At 46.2% G+C, this 18,446-nt stretch overlaps 1 protein-coding gene across 1 annotated transcript in view; it reads left to right on the top strand.

Moving 5' to 3' along the window:
- Window positions 1-18,446, top strand: part of sspo (SCO-spondin) — an 82,317-nt gene that overhangs the window by 54,487 nt on the left and 9,384 nt on the right. Inside the window, exons 79-100 of the mRNA XM_090199011.1 lie at window positions 689-828; window positions 2,347-2,567; window positions 2,672-2,707; window positions 2,934-3,098; window positions 3,537-3,749; window positions 3,992-4,159; window positions 4,669-4,803; window positions 4,962-5,202; window positions 5,304-5,456; window positions 5,586-5,632; window positions 5,868-6,038; window positions 6,320-6,496; window positions 6,851-7,006; window positions 9,219-9,483; window positions 9,795-9,841; window positions 11,861-12,097; window positions 12,234-12,395; window positions 12,525-12,641; window positions 12,804-12,942; window positions 13,821-14,017; window positions 14,259-14,429; window positions 14,713-14,840. Coding sequence (XP_090055137.1) covers window positions 689-828; window positions 2,347-2,567; window positions 2,672-2,707; window positions 2,934-3,098; window positions 3,537-3,749; window positions 3,992-4,159; window positions 4,669-4,803; window positions 4,962-5,202; window positions 5,304-5,456; window positions 5,586-5,632; window positions 5,868-6,038; window positions 6,320-6,496; window positions 6,851-7,006; window positions 9,219-9,483; window positions 9,795-9,841; window positions 11,861-12,097; window positions 12,234-12,395; window positions 12,525-12,641; window positions 12,804-12,942; window positions 13,821-14,017; window positions 14,259-14,429; window positions 14,713-14,840 — 3,486 coding nt within the window. The remainder of the gene's footprint in view (window positions 1-688; window positions 829-2,346; window positions 2,568-2,671; window positions 2,708-2,933; window positions 3,099-3,536; window positions 3,750-3,991; window positions 4,160-4,668; window positions 4,804-4,961; window positions 5,203-5,303; window positions 5,457-5,585; window positions 5,633-5,867; window positions 6,039-6,319; window positions 6,497-6,850; window positions 7,007-9,218; window positions 9,484-9,794; window positions 9,842-11,860; window positions 12,098-12,233; window positions 12,396-12,524; window positions 12,642-12,803; window positions 12,943-13,820; window positions 14,018-14,258; window positions 14,430-14,712; window positions 14,841-18,446) is intronic.

Below are 18,446 nucleotides of genomic sequence, written 5' to 3'. Positions count from 1 at the left end.
GTATTCCACATGAATAAACAGTTACTTCATATGTATTCCACATGAATAAACAGTTACTTCTTATGTATTCCACATGAATAAACAGTTACTTTATGTGTATTCCACATGAATTAACAGTTAATTCATATTTATTCCACATGAATAAACAGTTACTTCATATGTATTCCACATGAATAAACAGTTACTTCTTATGTATTCCACATGAATTAACAGTTACTTCATATGTATTCCACATGAATAAACAGTTACTTCTTATGTATTCCACATGAATTAACAGTTAATTCATATTTATTCCACATGAATAAACAGTTACTTCATATGTATTCCACATGAATAAACAGTTACTTCTTATGTATTCCACATGAATAAACAGTTACTTCTTATGTATTCCACATGAATAAACAGTTACTTCTTATGTATTCCACATGAATAAACAGTTACTTCATATGTATTCCACATGAATAAACAGTTACTTCTTATGTATTCCACATGAATAAACAGTTACTTTATGTGTATTCCACATGAATTAACAGTTAATTCATATTTATTCCACATGAATAAACAGTTACTTCATATGTATTCCACATGAATAAACAGTTACTTCTTATGTATTCCACATGAATAAACAGTTACTTAATGTGTATTGAATAAGGGAGCTAGTAAACCAAGCACTGTGTTTCATGTTTAGGAGTGCCCCTGCCTGGTGGACAAGGAGCTCTTGACCTCAATACAGAATGTGTCTGTGACCCCATTGTTGGCCCACCATAACCTAACCCAGGGGGATGAGTTCCAGTCTGGGGAAACGTTCATACAAGACTGCAGTGTCTGGTGGGTGAGAGAGATACACCACATCACACAAATAAGCACATATGTTCTCTAAAAGCTGTTTATTGAATTTAGAGTGCACTCTTACTCCCACATGAGGTGCTATAAATGTGCAGTTTACAATACAGCTTGAATCATTGTGGCACACAATGGGGCTGAGAGGTATACTGTGTAGCATAGAATGTAAATCTGTTATCATCAGTGGTATCAACCTCCAATGGGATTGAGAGGTATACTGTGTAACATAGAATGTAAATCTGTTGTCATCAGTGATATCAACCTCCAATGGGATTGAGAGGTATACTGTGTAACATAGAATGTAAATCTGTTATAAACTGTGGTATCAACCTCCAATGGGATTGAGAGGTATACTGTGTAACATAGAATGTAAATCTGTTATAAACTGTGGTATCAACCTCCAATGGGATTGAGAGGTATACTGTGTAACATAGAATGTAAATCTGTTATAAACTGTGGTATCAACCTCCTGTGGTACACAATCTGTACTCTTATTTCTCCTTACTTGACTAAGACCAGGACGAGGTGGAAATGTTGTCACATCTACTCACTAATCAAGCACACGTCTGTGAGCGGTTATCCTTTCTGTATATACTGTATGTATATACAATATACAGTGCCTTCGGAAAGTATTCACACCCCTTGTCTTATTCAACATTTTGTTGTGTTACAGCCTGAATTCAAAATTGATTCAATTTATGTTTTTCTCACCCATCTACACACAATACTCCATAATGACAAAGTTAAAACATGTTTTTAGAATATTTGCAAATTTATTGAAAATTAAATACATAAATATCTCATTTACATAAGTATTCACACCCCTGAGTCAATACATTTTAGAATCAACTTTTGGCAGCGATTACAGCTGAGAGTCTTTCTGGGTAAGGCTCTAATAGCTTTCCACACCTGGATTGTACAATATTTGCACTTCTTTTTAAAATTCTTCAAGCTCTTTCAAGTTGGTTGTTTATCCTTGCTAGGTAACCATTTTCTAGTCTTGCCATAGATTGTTTTAAGTCAAAACTGTAACTAGACCACTCAGGAACATTCAATGTCATCTTTGTGGTTGAAACTGAGTTTGAAATTCACTGCTCAACTGAGGGACCTTACAATTACCTGTATGTGTGGGTACAGAGATGAGGTAGTCATTCAAAAATCATGTTAGACACTATTATTGCACACAGAGTGAGTCCATGCAAGTTATTGTGTAACTTGTTGATCACATTTTTACTCTTGAACTTATTTAGGCTTGCCGTGAAAGGGTTGAATACTTATTGACATTTCATTTTTTCATTCATTTGTAAAAGATTCTAAAAACATAGTTCTACTTTGACATTATGGGGACATTATGTGTTGGCCAGTGACACACAATCTCAATTTAATCCAGTTTAAATTCAGACTAACACAACAAAATGTGGAAAAGGTCAAGGGGTATATATATATATATAGTTGAACTATTCACAGCCTAAGTTATTTTCTGACCCTCCTGTCTGCCTGTAGCGGGTGTCAACATGGTTTGTGGAACTGTTCCTTGGAACCGTGTCCCGTAGACGGGGGTCTGTCCCCCTGGGGCCCTTGGAGCCCCTGCTCCCTGTCCTGTGGGGGCCTGGGCCTGAAAACCCGCAACCGAGCCTGCAGCCACCCGGCACCGGCCTACGGGGGAAGAGACTGCCTGGGGCCCCAGCAAGAGAGCACCTACTGCCAGGCTACGGACTGCCCAGGTACTGAACTGTACTCTCCAGGAATGTAATAGCATCAGGTACGCAATATACTAAAATAATACTAAAATATGACGTTACCTATTATGTTTTGTAATCCTTTACAGTGATCATCGGCCCCACAGAAGAGCCCTCTCTACCAGGTAACACTCCACACACCACAGGGCTTCCTTACCCTAGAGACCTCTTTTTTTTTTCTTTTTTTTTTTTCCTCTTTTTTCTCACTTTTGAGGCTCCCCACTCTCTCTCACTTCTTACTTCCCCACTGTACATGTTCTATCTACAGTATGAACTATTGTGTTCTATGAACTTGTTAATTGTACAATAAAGACTTGCTGAGGCTCAGTTGATCTCCCTCCCTCCCTGTAGATGAGGATGCAGGCTTCTCTCAGTGGTCGTCGTGGACCTCCTGCTCTCGGTCGTGTAGCGATTCCCTGACACCGGCACTCAAGTCCCGTCAGAGGCGGTGTGTCAGACCCCCCTGCTCAGGGGACACCCGTCAGGAGAAGGCCTGCAACCTGTCCCAGTGTCCTGGTAATGTCCCCTTTCTTCCCCAACCCCATATCCTAATGTCCAGCTACTGTTCCCTTAGCTCTAATGCAGTAGTCCCATGTGTATTTTCTGTCGGGTTGAATGTGTCCTTTTTCAGTACAGTAGGGAAGTGAAAAAATACAAACATTTTAAGCATGGGTCAGTGGAGGCTGCTGACGGGGAGGACAGTTCATAATAATGGCTGGAAGGGAACGAATGGAATGTCATGTATTTAATACCATTTCACTGATAGCACTCCAGTCTACCATGAGCCCGTTCTCCCCAATTAAGGTGCCACCAACCTCCTGTGGCATAGATGTATAATGTAAACCATGCTGCAGGCCTCAGTGCTCCTTCTTCATCTCCTTCATGTCAGTACTGTCCCTTATTTTGAAATACCCCAGTCCTCACTATCATGTATGTCTGTCTATCTGTTACCAGACGGCGGTGGGGTGTGTGTAGGGGACGACTGCGCCCAGAGGAACTGCACGTGGATGGAGTGGGGCGAGTGGGCGGCGTGCTCGCGCTCCTGCGGCGTGGGTCAGCAGCAGAGGTTACGCACCTTCCTGACCCCCGGGGTCAACGGTTCCTGGTGTGAAGACATACTGGGGGGTAACCTGGAGAATCGCTTCTGTAACATAAAGGCCTGTCGAGGTTGGTGCCCTGACACTGTAATAGACACAGCTACTCTGCATGCTGTTTGCGTTTGGGATTTTGTACTGTCCACTAAATGCCATTCTAAACTAATTTAATCTGATATGAATGTGTGGAAATGAATCACTTCTTAATAGCCACTGATATATCTGAAAACATTTGATAGATAAGCACGGGGTGTAGGGCTGATTTTGTTCCCCAGTGTGGAGGCATAGTTAAAGGACCCTCTCTTTGTGTGTCAGTGGACGGAGGCTGGTCTCGCTGGAGCCCCTGGTCTCTCTGTGACAAGCGCTGTGGGGGCGGGCGCTCCATCCGAACCCGCTCTTGCTTCAGCCCCCCGCCCAAAAATGGCGGGCGCAAGTGTGAGGGAGAGAAGAACCAGGTGAAACCCTGCAACACCAAACCCTGTGGTAAGACCGATATCTCTATCTCTCTCTCTCTGCTCTATCTGCTCTCTCTGCTCTCTTTTTTTCTCTCTCTCTCTCTCTCTCTGCTCTCTCTCTCTCTCTCTCTCTCTCTCTCTCTCCCTCCCTCTCTCTCTCTCTCTCTCTCTGCTCTATCTGCTCTCTCTCCATCTCTCTCTCTCTCTGTGCTCAATCGGCTCACTCTATCTCTCTATCTCTCTCTCTCTCTGCTCTACTCTCTCTCCATCTCTCTCCCTCTGCTCTATCTGCTCTCTCTATCTCTCTCTGCTCTCTCTCCATCTCTCTCTTTGCTCTATTTGCTCTCTCCATCTCTCTCTCTCTGCTCTCTCTGCTCTCTCTCCATCTCTCTCTCTCTGCTCTCTCTCTCTCTTTGTATCTCTCTCTCACCTCAGTCACTGACTAAAAAAATGTGTCCCTTGGATAGAAAAATAGATGGATGGAGAAGTGTTTTTAAACATACTTAACCATGCTGTACTATCATACATGTGTCCCAGATGAGAAGGGTTGCCCAGTGGGTCAGGAGGTTGTGCCCTGTGCCAACGAGTGTCCTCAGCGCTGCTCAGACCTCCAGCAGGGCATCCAGTGCCAGGGCAACACAGAGTGCCAGCCTGGGTGCCGCTGCCCAAAAGGCGAGTGACCGGTCACATTTTCACAGTCAACTATTCTTTCTATCATGAATTGACATGAACTATTATACTGAGCTATATTAAGTACTGTACACAGATCAGATGTCTCCATTGCATGTATAAATCTACTAATAACACTATAAATATGTGTGTTGTTCCAGGTCAGCTGCAGCAGGACGGGGTGTGTGTGCAGGTATGGCAGTGTGACTGTGTGGACTCTTTGGGTCAGAGCTGGGCTGCAGGCAGCTGGCACCAGGTGGACTGCAACAATTGCAGCTGCGCAGACGGACTGCTTTACTGCACCAATCAGAGCTGCCGAGAGGCCAGCTGCACATGGAGCTCCTGGTCTAATTGGGCGCCCTGCAGCACTTCCTGTGGGCGGGGCCAGAGAACCCGCTTCAGGTGAGAAAAGAAGAAAAGAGACACACACAAACACACACATACACACACACATACACAGGATGTCAGATATTGATATTATGTGTGTGTGTGTGTCCTATGAGATCTCTAATACCAGAGCGTGAAGGAGCGGTTTGCCAGTTTGAGGAGGTGCAGCACAAGTCATGTGACCCCGGGCCCTGCCCACCCCTCTGTGTCCATGACAACCAGGAGCTGACTGTGGGAGACACGTGGTTGCAGGGAGAATGTAAACAATGGTGAGGTCGTTGAACTAATATATAGATGATGAAATAGCTCAGTGATATAGTGTTATAGGGGCATTAGTGGTACAGTAGATTTGGTACTGACTTTGAATTTGAACATTTTCTGTGTTTTTTCTCTCTCAGCACATGCACCCCAGAGGGAGACTACTGCCAAGATATTGACTGTCGAGGTGTGTTCAATATGTTCTTATACCTACCTGCACATTTGATGAAGTTGGTGTCATGAATTTGCGTCAATTTGTCATTCTTTGATGGATTGCGAAATCTAATTTGATCAATCAAAAATACACATACAACCATATCACTGCAGAGAGAATGCCTCTCACTTGATAAAAACAATGAATTGCGTTCCAAGTATTGTGATTGGCTGTGTAGCCTGCCAATCACTCCTCTTCTGGTTGACAGTGGATGGTGGTTGGACGCCCTGGTCGGTGTGGTCGGACTGTCCTGTGACGTGTGGGCGGGGCACTCAAATTCGCAGCCGGGCCTGTATCAACCCTCCTCCCCGTAACAACGGGACAGACTGCAGCGGACCGGAGAGAGACGCCCAAGGCTGTCACACACCTCCCTGCGTCGGTAACACAGACTACTGTCGATCAATTACAAACCCAACCCTAACACATTTCTTTAGGCCTTTAATGTAGATCTGACAGAATTGGACCATGTTGATGACACCGTTCAGATTCATTCATAATAAATAACACTCAAAAACTGACCTATTCCATCTGGTTTGCACTCGACACATGTAGAAACTGTAATCTTGCAGGTCTACAGGGACACACCTGTTCCTCTCTCATCCCTCTATCCCTCTTCTTGTTTTCAACTGTTGTTATGAACCACACGTCTCCTGTTTCCAGATGACCTTTGCCCTTGGTCACCATGGTCCCGCTGCTCCCGCAGCTGTGGCGCGGGGGTGGTGTTGCGACGCAGGGTGTGTGTGTGTGAAGGAGAGGGGGAGGGCGCCTGCCCCCCTGAGGTAGAGGCGGAGAGGAACAGAGAGGAGACTCAGCTGTGCTACAAGAGACCCTGTCCAGGTAGCATGACCTCAATAATATCTCCGGCTGTATTCATGTAAACTCTTAGACACCAAGCACATTCTATAATCACATAGTAGAATGGACTGGATACTGCTGTGTACTCTGTTCTGTCTTTTCAGACAATATCTGAAGTCTGTTGGTAGTTATTATTATTATTATTAGAATTAAACCAAAAACTTGATTCACTTAATCTGACCAGGAAAGACTGCTATCCATGCTCCATGCCACATAGTAAACAATTAGGACACAAACCCAAAGAGCCAATCGCAGCCTCTCTTGGCTAAACAATACAGTTTCCAGTAAGGCTATACTTTTCTCCATCTTTGACTTCTTCCCTGTGTGTTTGTCCAGAATGTCCCATGTCAGAGTGGACCGAGTGGTCCGCCTGCTACTGTGTGTCCCAGAGGCAGCAGCGTCACCGCGCACCGCTCTCACCAGCCACCAAGGGACAGCACTGTTCCAGTCTGGACACCCAGAGCAGAACCTGCACACTAGACCACTGTCATGGTGAGGCCACATAATAATGCTTTCAGTGGGTTTTCTCTGTCAAATCAAATGTTATTGGTCACATACACATGGTTAGCAGATGTTAATGCGAGTTTAGTGAAATTCTTGTGCTTCTAGTTCCGACAATGCAGTAATATCTAACAAGTAATCTAACAATTCCCCAACAACTACCTTATACACACAAATCTAAGTGGCATAGGCAAGGTGCAATAGATGGTATGAGGTACAGTATATACATATGAGATGAGTAATGTAAGATATGTTAACATTATTAAACTGGCATTGTTTAAAGTGTCTAGTGATCAATTTATTAACGTGGAGTCTATATGTGGGCAGCAGCCTCTCTGAGTTAGTGATTACTGTTTAGCAGTCTGATGGCCTTGAGATAGAAGCTGTTTTTCAGTCTCTCGACCTCGCCTTCTGGATGGTGGTGGGGTGGACAGGCAGTGGCTCGGGTGGTTGTTGTCCTTGATTATATTTTTGGCCTTCCTGTGACATCGGATGCTGTAGGTGTCTTGGAGGGAAGGTAGTTTGCCTCCGGTAATGCGTTGTGCAGACCACACCACCCTCTGGAGAGCTTTGCAGTTGAAGGCGGTGCAATTGCCGTACCAGGCGGTGATACATCCCGACAGGATGCTCTCGATTGTGCATCTGTAAAAGTGAGTACTAGGCTGAAAAGTACCACCGGCACCCGGTAACCCAAAGGCCCAAGAGAGAGTGGGCAACCCAGAGTCCGATATCCCAAAAAGAGAGTGGGTAATCGGACTAAGGAAGGTGAGTACTAGGCTGAAAAGTACCACCGGCACCCGGTAACCCAAAGGCCCAAGAGAGAGTGGGCAACCCAGAGTCCGATATCCCAAAAAGAGAGTGGGTAATCGGACTAAGGAAGGTGGGTTCCAGGCTGAAAAGTACCACCGGTAACCCAGTGTGGACTTAGGCTCTGGGCGGAAAGCGTCCGGGTGACCAGGTGCACATGGACCTTTTTAGGTGACCAGGTGCACATGGGCCTTTTTAGGTGACCAGGTGCACGACATCCATTTTGGGTGACCAGGTGCACGCGGTTCGTAACAGCGCGGTTATCTGCTTTAATGTCCGAGGAAGGGTGTAAAAGTTTGTCAGGGTTTTAGGTGACAAGCCAAATATCTTTCCTAGGAATGCGAAGCGAGGCGGTCATCTCTGTTGGCGCCGGAAGTAGATCAACCTTGCACTTCATCATCTCATCATCTCTTGTGTTAAATTTGCTAAAGAGGCGCTGTTGCGCTTTCTCCACCACACTGTTTGTGTGGGTGGACCATTTCAGTTTGTCTGTGATGTGTATGAAGGGAAACTTAAAACTTTCCACCTTCTCCACTACTGTACCTTCGATGTGGATAGGGGGGTGCTCCCTCTGCTGTTTCCTGAAGTCCACGATCATCTCCTTTGTTTTGTTGACATTGGGTGAGAGGTTGTTTTCCTGACACCACACTCCGAGTGCCCTCACCTCCTCCCTGTAGGCTGTCTCATTGTTGTTGGTAATCAAGCCCACTACTGTTGTCTCGTCTTCCACGCAGTCATGGGTGAACAGGGAGTACAATAGGGGGCTGAGCACGCACCCTTGTGGGGCTCCAGTGTTGAGGATCAGCAAAGTGGATATGTTGTTTCCACCCTTCACCATCTGGGGGCGGCCCGTCAGAAAGTTCAGGACCCCGGTTGCACAGGGTGGGGTTGAGACCCAGGCCTCCAGCTTAATGATGAGCTTGGAGGGTACTATGGTGTTGAATGCTGAGCTGTAGTCAATGAACAGCATTTTTACATAGGTATTCCTCTTGTCCAGATGGGATAGGGCATTGTGCAGTGTGATGGCGATTGCATCGTCTGTGGACCTGTTGGGGTGGTATGCAAACTGAAGTGGGTCTAGGGTGGCAGGTAAGGTGGAGTTGATATGATCCTTGACTAGTCTCTCAAAGCACTTCATGATGACAGAATTGAGTGCTACGGGGCGGTAGTCATTTAGTTCAGTTATCTTTGCTTTCTTGGGTACAGGAACAATGGTGGCCATCTTGAAGCATGTGGGGACAGCAGACTGGGATAGGGAGAGATTGAATATATCCGCAAACACACCAGCCAGCTGGTCTGCGCATGCTCTGAGGACGCGCATGCTCTCTCTGTGTGTGTGTGTGTGTGTGTGTGTGTGTGTGTGTGTGTGTGTGACATGAGATCTTCTCTCTTCCAGACTCTTGTGAGAAACCGTTCCAGTACTCTGAGTGTGGCTCCCCCTGTGAGAAGCAGTGTGCACTGCAGGGGCAGAAGGCACTGTGTGCGGGGACACAGGAGTGTACCCCTGGCTGCTACTGCCCTCAGGGCTTGCTGCAGCAGAATGGGACCTGTGTGGCCCTAGAGCAGTGTGGCTGTGTACACCTCCAACATCAGGCCTCAGGGAGACCTGTCCCTGTGATTGTGCCACAGGGGACCATGGTCACTATGGACTGCAGCACCTGGTAAGTGACTTAACTCTTTTAACAAGTGAAGGAGAGGCTATACAAACTTTCAATATGGTACCCATAGTATCAGAATAGACACAGATAATAACAAGGAAGCAAAGGCCAAGAGAGAGGAACACTAAGATAGACCATTAAATAGATGTGTATTTTTAAAGCTACATTTTCCCCCTGGGGCCACCGTAGATAGACCCATACACAGAATAATAAGATATAGTCTATATATAATTAAATAGTCTGCATAGTACAATGAGATGGTTTTAGAGGTAAATGTATTATGACTCTCTTTGTATTGTCTGATTCCCTCCCAGCCTCTGTCATAATGGGACGTTGCAGTGTGACATGCGAGAGTGTGAAGGTAAGATATATTGTTGTCCAGGGATTATCAACTAGATTTAGCCGCGTGGTCATTTTTTTCCTTCCTGGATGGCCGTGGGACCGGAACATAATTACAAATCATTTGTAGACTGTAAATTGACCACAAGAAGCCCAAACAGATAAAACATTTGACTAAAACATAACAGTTTTGAACCTTGCTTATATTTATATACAGTCTCTCTATTATGCTTCGGAACCAATTTTCAAATTTAAAATCACTTAAATCATTTACATTTTTAGCTCAGAAAACTTGGGGGGCCAATTAACTTCTCTGGGGTCATTTTGGACGTGAGCGTCCCACCTCGCCAACAGCCAGTGAAATTGCAGGGTGCCAAATTCAAATTGCAGGGGGCCAAATTCAACAAAACAAAACATCTCATACTTAAAATTCCTCAAACATACAAGTTTATACACCATTTTAAAGATAAACTTCTTGTTAATCCAGCCACAGTGTCCGATTTCAAAAATGCTTTGCGGCAAAAGCACCCGATGAGATTATGTTAGATCAGCACCTAGTCACAGAAAACCATACAGCCATTTTCCAAAGAAGGAGAGGTGTCACAAAAGTCAGAAATAGCATTAAAATTAATCACTATCCTTTGATGATCTTCACCAGATGGCACTCCCAGGACTCCATGTTAGACAATCAATGTGTGTTTTGTTAGATAAAGTTAATCTTTATGTCCAAATACCTAATTTGAAATTGGCGCATTATGTTCAGAAATGCATTGTCTCAAACAAACATCCGGTGAAATTGCAGAGAGCCACATCAAATTACAAAAATACTCATCATGAACATTGATGAAAGATACAAGAGTTATGCATAGGATTAAAGATAAACTTCTTGTTAATCCAGCCGCTGTGTCCGATTTCAAAAAGGCTTCACGGCGAAAGCACACCATGCGATTATGTTAGGTCAGCTCCTAGCCACAGAAAACCATACAGCCATTTTCCAACCAAGGAAAGGTGTCACAAAAGTCAGAAATAGCGTTAAAAATTCATCACTTACCTTTGATGATCTTCATCTGATGGCACTCCCAGGTCTCCATGTTAGATAATAAATGTTTGTTTTGTTCGATATAGTTCATCTTTATGTCCAAATACCTCCATTTTGTTTGTGCGTTTAGTCCAGTAATCCAAATGCCTCAAGCGCGGGCACAAAGTCCAGACGAAAAGTGAAAAAAGTTCCATAAAAGTTTGTAGAAACATGTCAAACAATGTATATAATAAATCTTTAGGATGTTTTTATCATAAATCTTCAATAATGTTCCTACCGGACAATTCCGTTGTCATTAGAAAGGAAAGAGAATGAGCATCACGCACACGTCCACGGCGAAACTAAAGGCTTTCAGCCTGACCACTTGTTGAAACAGCTCTTATTCGATCCCCTTTCACAATACAATCCTGAAACAACTTCTAAAGACTGTTGACATCTACTGGAAGCCTTAGGAAGTGCAATCTGACCCCATAGACACAGGATTTTGGATAGGCAATCACTTAAAAAAACTACAAACCTCAGATTTCCCACTTCCTGGTTGGATTCTTTTCAGGTTTTTGCCTGCCATATGAGTTATGTTATACTCACAGACATTATTTTAACAGTTTTGGAAACTTAAGAGTGTTTTCTATGTAATTAGATGCATATCCTAGCTTCTGGGCCTGAGTAACAGGCAATTTACTCCGGTCACGCTTTTCATCCAAACTTCCCAATGCTGCCCCCTATCCCAATAAAGTTAAAACCACTTACTGGCCAAATTCAGGCCGTGAGCCTCCAGTTGGGGAAATCCTGCTGTAGTACATTCATTTCCTGGATTTAGAGAGAGTACTTTTTATGGATCTTAGAACAGTTTGAGTTTGACATAAATTGACTTTAGACCAACACTAAGCTTCATCCCTCTCCTACATCTCTCTACCTTACTCTTCCCCTCCCACCCTCTCTATTTATGTACCCCTCTAAACCCCCCGCCCACCCCTCTCTTTCCTACCCTCCCACCTTCAGTCATTCTCAGTGAGTGGTCAGAGTGGACCCCCTGCTCTCCGTGTGTGCCCGCCTCCTCCCTGCAGTCCTCCTCCTCTCCACAGGGTGGCGCTGCAGCCCTGGTGTCTGTCCAGCGGCGCTACCGAGCATGTCTGGACCTGGACTCAGGCCAGCCAGTCTCAGGGGAGGAAGAGGGTGCACAGTGTACCGGGGAGCTGGAGGAGGAGAGGCTCTGCCCAGACCCCAATGCATGCAGAGGTGGGTGGTACTGTACACTAAGAATACACTACACTCAGTCAGTACTAAACAACTGGCATGACTCTTGACACTCTGCAGTATGATGATGATGATGACGATGATTACGATGTTCGTGCTGATGTCATTTCCTGCCCAGACCTGTGCCAGTGGAGTGTGTGGAGTGTATGGAGTGTGTGTCAGGAGCCGTGCAGCGGTGGGGTCAGACAGCGCCACAGACAGCCCCAGGCCTACCCTCCAGGACCCCAGTGTCAAAAACAGCAGACCCAGACCAAGAGCTGCAACACTGGCCTCTGTCCAGGTACACTTTAACCCTTTACTGGACATTTTAACTGGTTAACAATGTTCCTATACTGTATGTGCCTAAAATGTCTTACAATGTGGTCTCCAAGGAGAGAGTATTGATTGACTCCTTTCTTGTGTGATCTAGGCGAGCGCTGTGAGGACAGGGGGCGGGTCTACCAGGCGTCTTGTGCCAATCAGTGTCCCCGGAGCTGCACTGACCTCTGGGAGCATGTGCAGTGTCTGCAGGGAGTCTGTCACCCAGGTAATGGACCTATGACCTCATGTCACTGTGTCCCTTATATCAGTGTGACATACTGGCATACTTTGTGACTTTCAGTGTGCTACCCTAACAAGAAGAGGATATCCATCTGAACCTCTTTCTTTCTCCATTTTTATCTTCCCGGTTGTTCTCTCTCTCTCCTAGGGTGTCGGTGCCCAGAGGGCTGGCTGCTGCAAGGCGGGGACTGTGTTGAGGTGACGGAGTGTCGCTGTGGGGTTCCCATGGGCAACGGCACCCTGGAGATCAGCCCTGCTGAGAACGTCACACTGGACTGCAACACCTGGTGAGAAACCTGGTTAGGAACCTGGAGGATCTGGACTGCAACACCTGGTTAGGAACCTGGTTAAGAACCTGGTTAGGAACCTGGTTAGGAACCTGTAGTAGCCTCATATCCAACAGCCTCAAAATGATCAACACTAGAAATATCATTATTATAGGCCAAATCTTAATTTATGTGTAACTTTTTTTGTACGTATCTCCCACTGCCAACATCAGAGACAACACCTATTGTTTTAGTCTACCTTAATAGTCTATTGACGCACAGGTGCATCAATCTAAGTCACATAATGCAAAAATATCCCTATCAAAATCTGTCAGTTTAAGCTAGAGATATCTAGTTTGTTTTGCATGGGCTGCGTCTCAATCCACCGCGTCCGCCTGTGTTAGCCTTCCGCATCTGTGGTGGAAAGTGGCCAAGCTACATCGTGTTTGTCAGACCATGAGACATCCTGAAAATCGTTCTTCTCACAAAAACGTCTCTCGCATCCGAACGGTTTGGCCTAATATGACCACTCTGTGGAAAGACGAGACTCTCACAAAAACACAGATGTTCTCTGTTTTGCTCTACGACCCCCACAAGGGTCACGGAACTCGTCTGAAGTTAACCTGGTACCAGTTCAAAAAATATATGGAGGTATGGAGGTAGTTTTGTGCCAACAAAACAAAAGGGGTTAAATCTGTGTCCAAAAGACTAAAATATTTCCTGAGCTTTCAAATATCTCTTTTATAGACACTTCAAAATCAAATAGCTATATGATCCATGGTGTGAACATTTTAAAACAGTTCCATATGCTAGCTTAGTAGAACCCCCGCCAAAAGGCTTAGACTTTTAGAGGTTAATTAACAATCTATCCATCTCTACTCTGTCCCTGTGTGCTCCAGTGTGTGTGAGAATGGCACCCTGGTCTGCACTGACCTGCTGTGTCCCGTCTACGGCCCCTGGGGACAGTGGAGCGCCTGCTCAGAGTCCTGTGGGACGGGACAGAGGATGAGGATACGTCCCTGCAATGACACAGAAGGAGGGCCACCCTGTGCTGAGACGGTCCACACTGAAACATGTGTGCTGCCCCCTTGTCCAGGTCAGTGACATACAACACATGATACCAAATAATATGACTGGTCCCACACAGATGACCTGAAGATGGTCAACATTTAAACAAGTTGGAGTTGATCTGTTTGTTAGTTGAATAAATTACCATTCTCTCTCTCTCTCTCTCTCTCTCTCTCTCTCTCTCTCTTTCTCTCTCTCGCTCTTTCTCTCTCTCTCTTTCTCTCTCTCTCTTTCTTTCTTTCTTTTTTTTCTTTTCTTTTTTTTTCCAGCTGGGTGTGTGTTGAGTGAGTGGTCGTCTTGGAGTGAGTGCAGCGCCTCGTGTGGTGGAGGGGTGTCAGTGCGTATCAAGACCGTCTTACAGGAGCCCCAGCCCGGGGGACAGGAGTGTCCTACTCCCTTAGAACAACATACTGCCTGTCAAACCAACAGCTGTCTACCAGGTAACACACACAACACCAGGTAACACACACAACACCAGGTAACACACGACACCAGGTAACACACACGACACCAGGTAAAACAGATGACACCAGGTAACACAAAAAGTTGAAGTTGAAGTTGAAGTTGAGCATGCTTTTATTTTTTAACTATACAGGTGGAAAGTAGAGACATATATCATCATACATACCTGGTACACTTAATAACTTACTATTAACATATTGAAGAACTGAACTGAAGCGTACTGGTCCTGTGTATTGACATGAAACATGTGTCCCTGTGCAGAGTGTACATCCAGCCAGGTGTTCAGCCAGTGTGCTGGCTCCTGCCCCTACAGCTGTGAGGACCTCTGGCCAGAGAACCAGTGTGTATCTGGACCCTGTATCCCTGGATGCACCTGTCCCCCAGGCATGGTCAGTACACTCAGATATGGTCAGTACACTCAGGCATGGTCAGTACACACAGGCATGGTCAGTACGTTCAGGCATGGTCAGTACACTCAGGCATGGTCAGTACACTCAAGCATGGTCAGTACACTCAGGCATGGTCAGTACACTCAAGCATGGTCAGTACACTCAGGCATGGTCAGTACACTCAGGCATGGTTAGTACACTCAGGCATGGTCAGTACGCACAGGCATGGTCAGTACACTCAGGCATGGTCAGTACACTCAGGCATGGTCAGTACACTCAGGCATGGTTAGTACACTCAGACATGGTCAGTACACTCAGGCATGGTTAGTACACTCAGGCATGGTCAGTACACTCAGGCATGGTCAGTACACTCAGGCATGGTCAGTACACTCAGACATGGTCAGTACACTCAGGCATGGTCAGTACACTCAGGCATGGTCAGTACACTCAGGCATGGTCAGTACACTCAGGCATGGTCAGTACACTCAAGCATGGTCAGTACACTCAGGCATGGTCAGTACACTCAGGCATGGTCAGTACACTCAGGCATGGTCAGTACACTCAGGCATGGTTAGTACACTCAGGCATGGTTAGTACACTCAGGCATGGTTAGTACACTCAGGCATGGTCAGTACACTCAAGCATGGTCAGTACACTCAGGCATGGTCAGTACACTCAAGCATGGTCAGTACACTCAGGCATGGTCAGTACACTCAGGCATGGTTAGTACACTCAGGCATGGTCAGTACGCACAGGCATGGTTAGTACACTCAGGCATGGTCAGTACACTCAGGCATGGTCAGTACACTCAGGCATGGTTAGTACACTCAGACATGGTCAGTACACTCAGGCATGGTTAGTACACTCAGGCATGGTCAGTACACTCAGGCATGGTCAGTACACTCAGGCATGGTCAGTACACTCAGACATGGTCAGTACACTCAGGCATGGTCAGTACACTCAGGCATGGTCAGTACACTCAGGCATGGTCAGTACACTCAGGCATGGTCAGTACACTCAGGCATGGTCAGTACACTCAGGCATGGTTAGTACACTCAGGCATGGTTAGTACACTCAGGCATGGTCAGTACACTCAGGCATGGTCAGTACACTCAGGCATGGTTAGTACACTCAGGCATGGTTAGTACACTCAGGCATGGTCAGTACACTCAGGCATGGTTAGTACACTCAGACATGGTCAGTACACTCAGACATGGTCAGTACACTCAGGCATGGTTAGTACACTCAGGCATGGTTAGTACACTCAGGCATGGTCAGTACACTCAGGCATGGTTAGTACACTCAGGCATGGTCAGGACACTCAGGCATGGTCAGTACACTCAGGCATGGTCAGTACACTCAGGCATGGTCAGTACGCTCAGGCATGGTCAGTACACTCAGGCATGGTTTGTACACTCAGGCATGGTTAGTACACTCAGACATGGTCAGTACACTCAGACATGGTCAGTACACTCAGGCATGGTTAGTACACTCAGGCATGGTTAGTACACTCAGGCATGGTCAGTAAACTCAGGCATGGTTAGTAAACTCAGGCATGGTCAGGACACTCAGGCATGGTCAGTACACTCAGGCATGGTCAGTACACTCAGGCATGGTCAGTACACTCAGGCATGGTCAGTACACTCAGGCATGGTTTGTACACTCAGGCATGGTCAGTACACTCAGGCATGGTCAGTACACTCAGGCATGGTCAGTACACTCAGGCATGGTCAGTACGCTGAGGCATGGTCAGTACGCTCAGGCATGGTCAGTACACTCAGATATGGTTAGTACACTCAGGCATGGTCAGTACACTCAGACATGGTCAGTACACTCAGGCATGGTTAGTACACTCAGGCATGGTCAGTACACTCAGGCATGGTCAGTACACTCAGGCATGGTCAGTACACTCAGGCATGGTCAGTACACTCAAGCATGGTCAGTACACTCAGGCATGGTCAGTACACTCAGGCATGGTCAGTACACTCAGGCATGGTCAGTACACTCAGGCATGGTTAGTACACTCAGGCATGGTTAGTACACTCAGGCATGGTTAGTACACTCAGGCATGGTCAGTACACTCAGGCATGGTCAGTACACTCAGGCATGGTTAGTACACTCAGGCATGGTTAGTACACTCAGGCATGGTCAGTACACTCAGGCATGGTTAGTACACTCAGACATGGTCAGTACACTCAGACATGGTCAGTACACTCAGGCATGGTTAGTACACTCAGGCATGGTTAGTACACTCAGGCATGGTCAGTACACTCAGGCATGGTTAGTACACTCAGGCATGGTCAGGACACTCAGGCATGGTCAGTACACTCAGGCATGGTCAGTACACTCAGGCATGGTCAGTACACTCAGGCATGGTCAGTACACTCAGGCATGGTTAGTACACTCAGGCATGGTCAGTACACTCAGACATGGTCAGTACACTCAGGCATGGTCAGTACACTCAGGCATGGTCAGTACACTCAGACATGGTCAGTACACTCAGGCATGGTTAGTACACTCAGGCATGGTCAGGACACTCAGGCATGGTCAGTACACTCAGGCATGGTTAGTACACTCAGGCATGGTTAGTACACTCAGGCATGGTTAGTACACTCAGGCATGGTTAGTACACTCAGACATGGTCAGTACACTCAGGCATGGTTAGTACACTCAGGCATGGTCAGTACACTCAGGCATGGTCAGTACACTCAGGCATGGTTAGTACACTCAGGCATGGTTAGTACACTCAGGCATGGTTAGTACACTCAGGCATGGTCAGTACACTCAGGCATGGTCAGTACACTCAGGCATGGTCAGTACACTCAGGCATGGTTAGTACACTCAGACATGGTCAGTACACTCAGACATGGTCAGTACACTCAGACATGGTCAGTACACTCAGGCATGGTTAGTACACTCAGGCATGGTTAGTACACTCAGGCATGGTCAGTACACTCAGGCGTGGTCAGTACACTCAGACATGGTCAGTACACTCAGATATGGTTAGTACACTCAGGCATGGTCAGTACACTCAGACATGGTCAGTACACTCAGGCATGGTCAGTACACTCAGGCATGGTCAGTACACTCAGACATGGTCAGTACACTCAGGCATGGTCAGTACACTCAGACATGGTTAGTACACTCAGGCATGGTCAGGACACTCAGGCATGGTCAGTACACTCAGGCATGGTCAGTACACTCAGGCATGGTTAGTACACTCAGGCATGGTCAGTACACTCAGGCATGGTCAGTACACTCAGGCATGGTTAGTACACTCAGGCATAGTCAGGACACTCAGGCATGGTCAGTACACTCAGGCATGGTCAGTACACTCAGACATGGTCAGTACACTCAGACATGGTTAGTACACTCAGGCATGGTCATGACACTGAGACATGGTCAGTACACTCAGACATGGTCAGTACACTCAGGCATGGTCAGTACACTCAGGCATGGTCAGTACACTCAGGCATGGTCAGTACACTCAGGCATGGTCAGGACACTCAGACATGGTCAGACGGTGACAGTCTGCTTATTGCTGAGTAAGGCACATTTCAATACAATGAGAAAATATGTTATGTAGTTACCAGGTCAAGAGATGGT

Source organism: Oncorhynchus mykiss, chromosome 15, assembly GCF_057628025.1.
Source record: "Oncorhynchus mykiss isolate SJ-2025 chromosome 15, ASM5762802v1, whole genome shotgun sequence".
NCBI classification, from domain to species: domain Eukaryota; kingdom Metazoa; phylum Chordata; class Actinopteri; order Salmoniformes; family Salmonidae; genus Oncorhynchus; species Oncorhynchus mykiss.
This window is presented reverse-complemented; position numbering and strand designations above follow the sequence as displayed.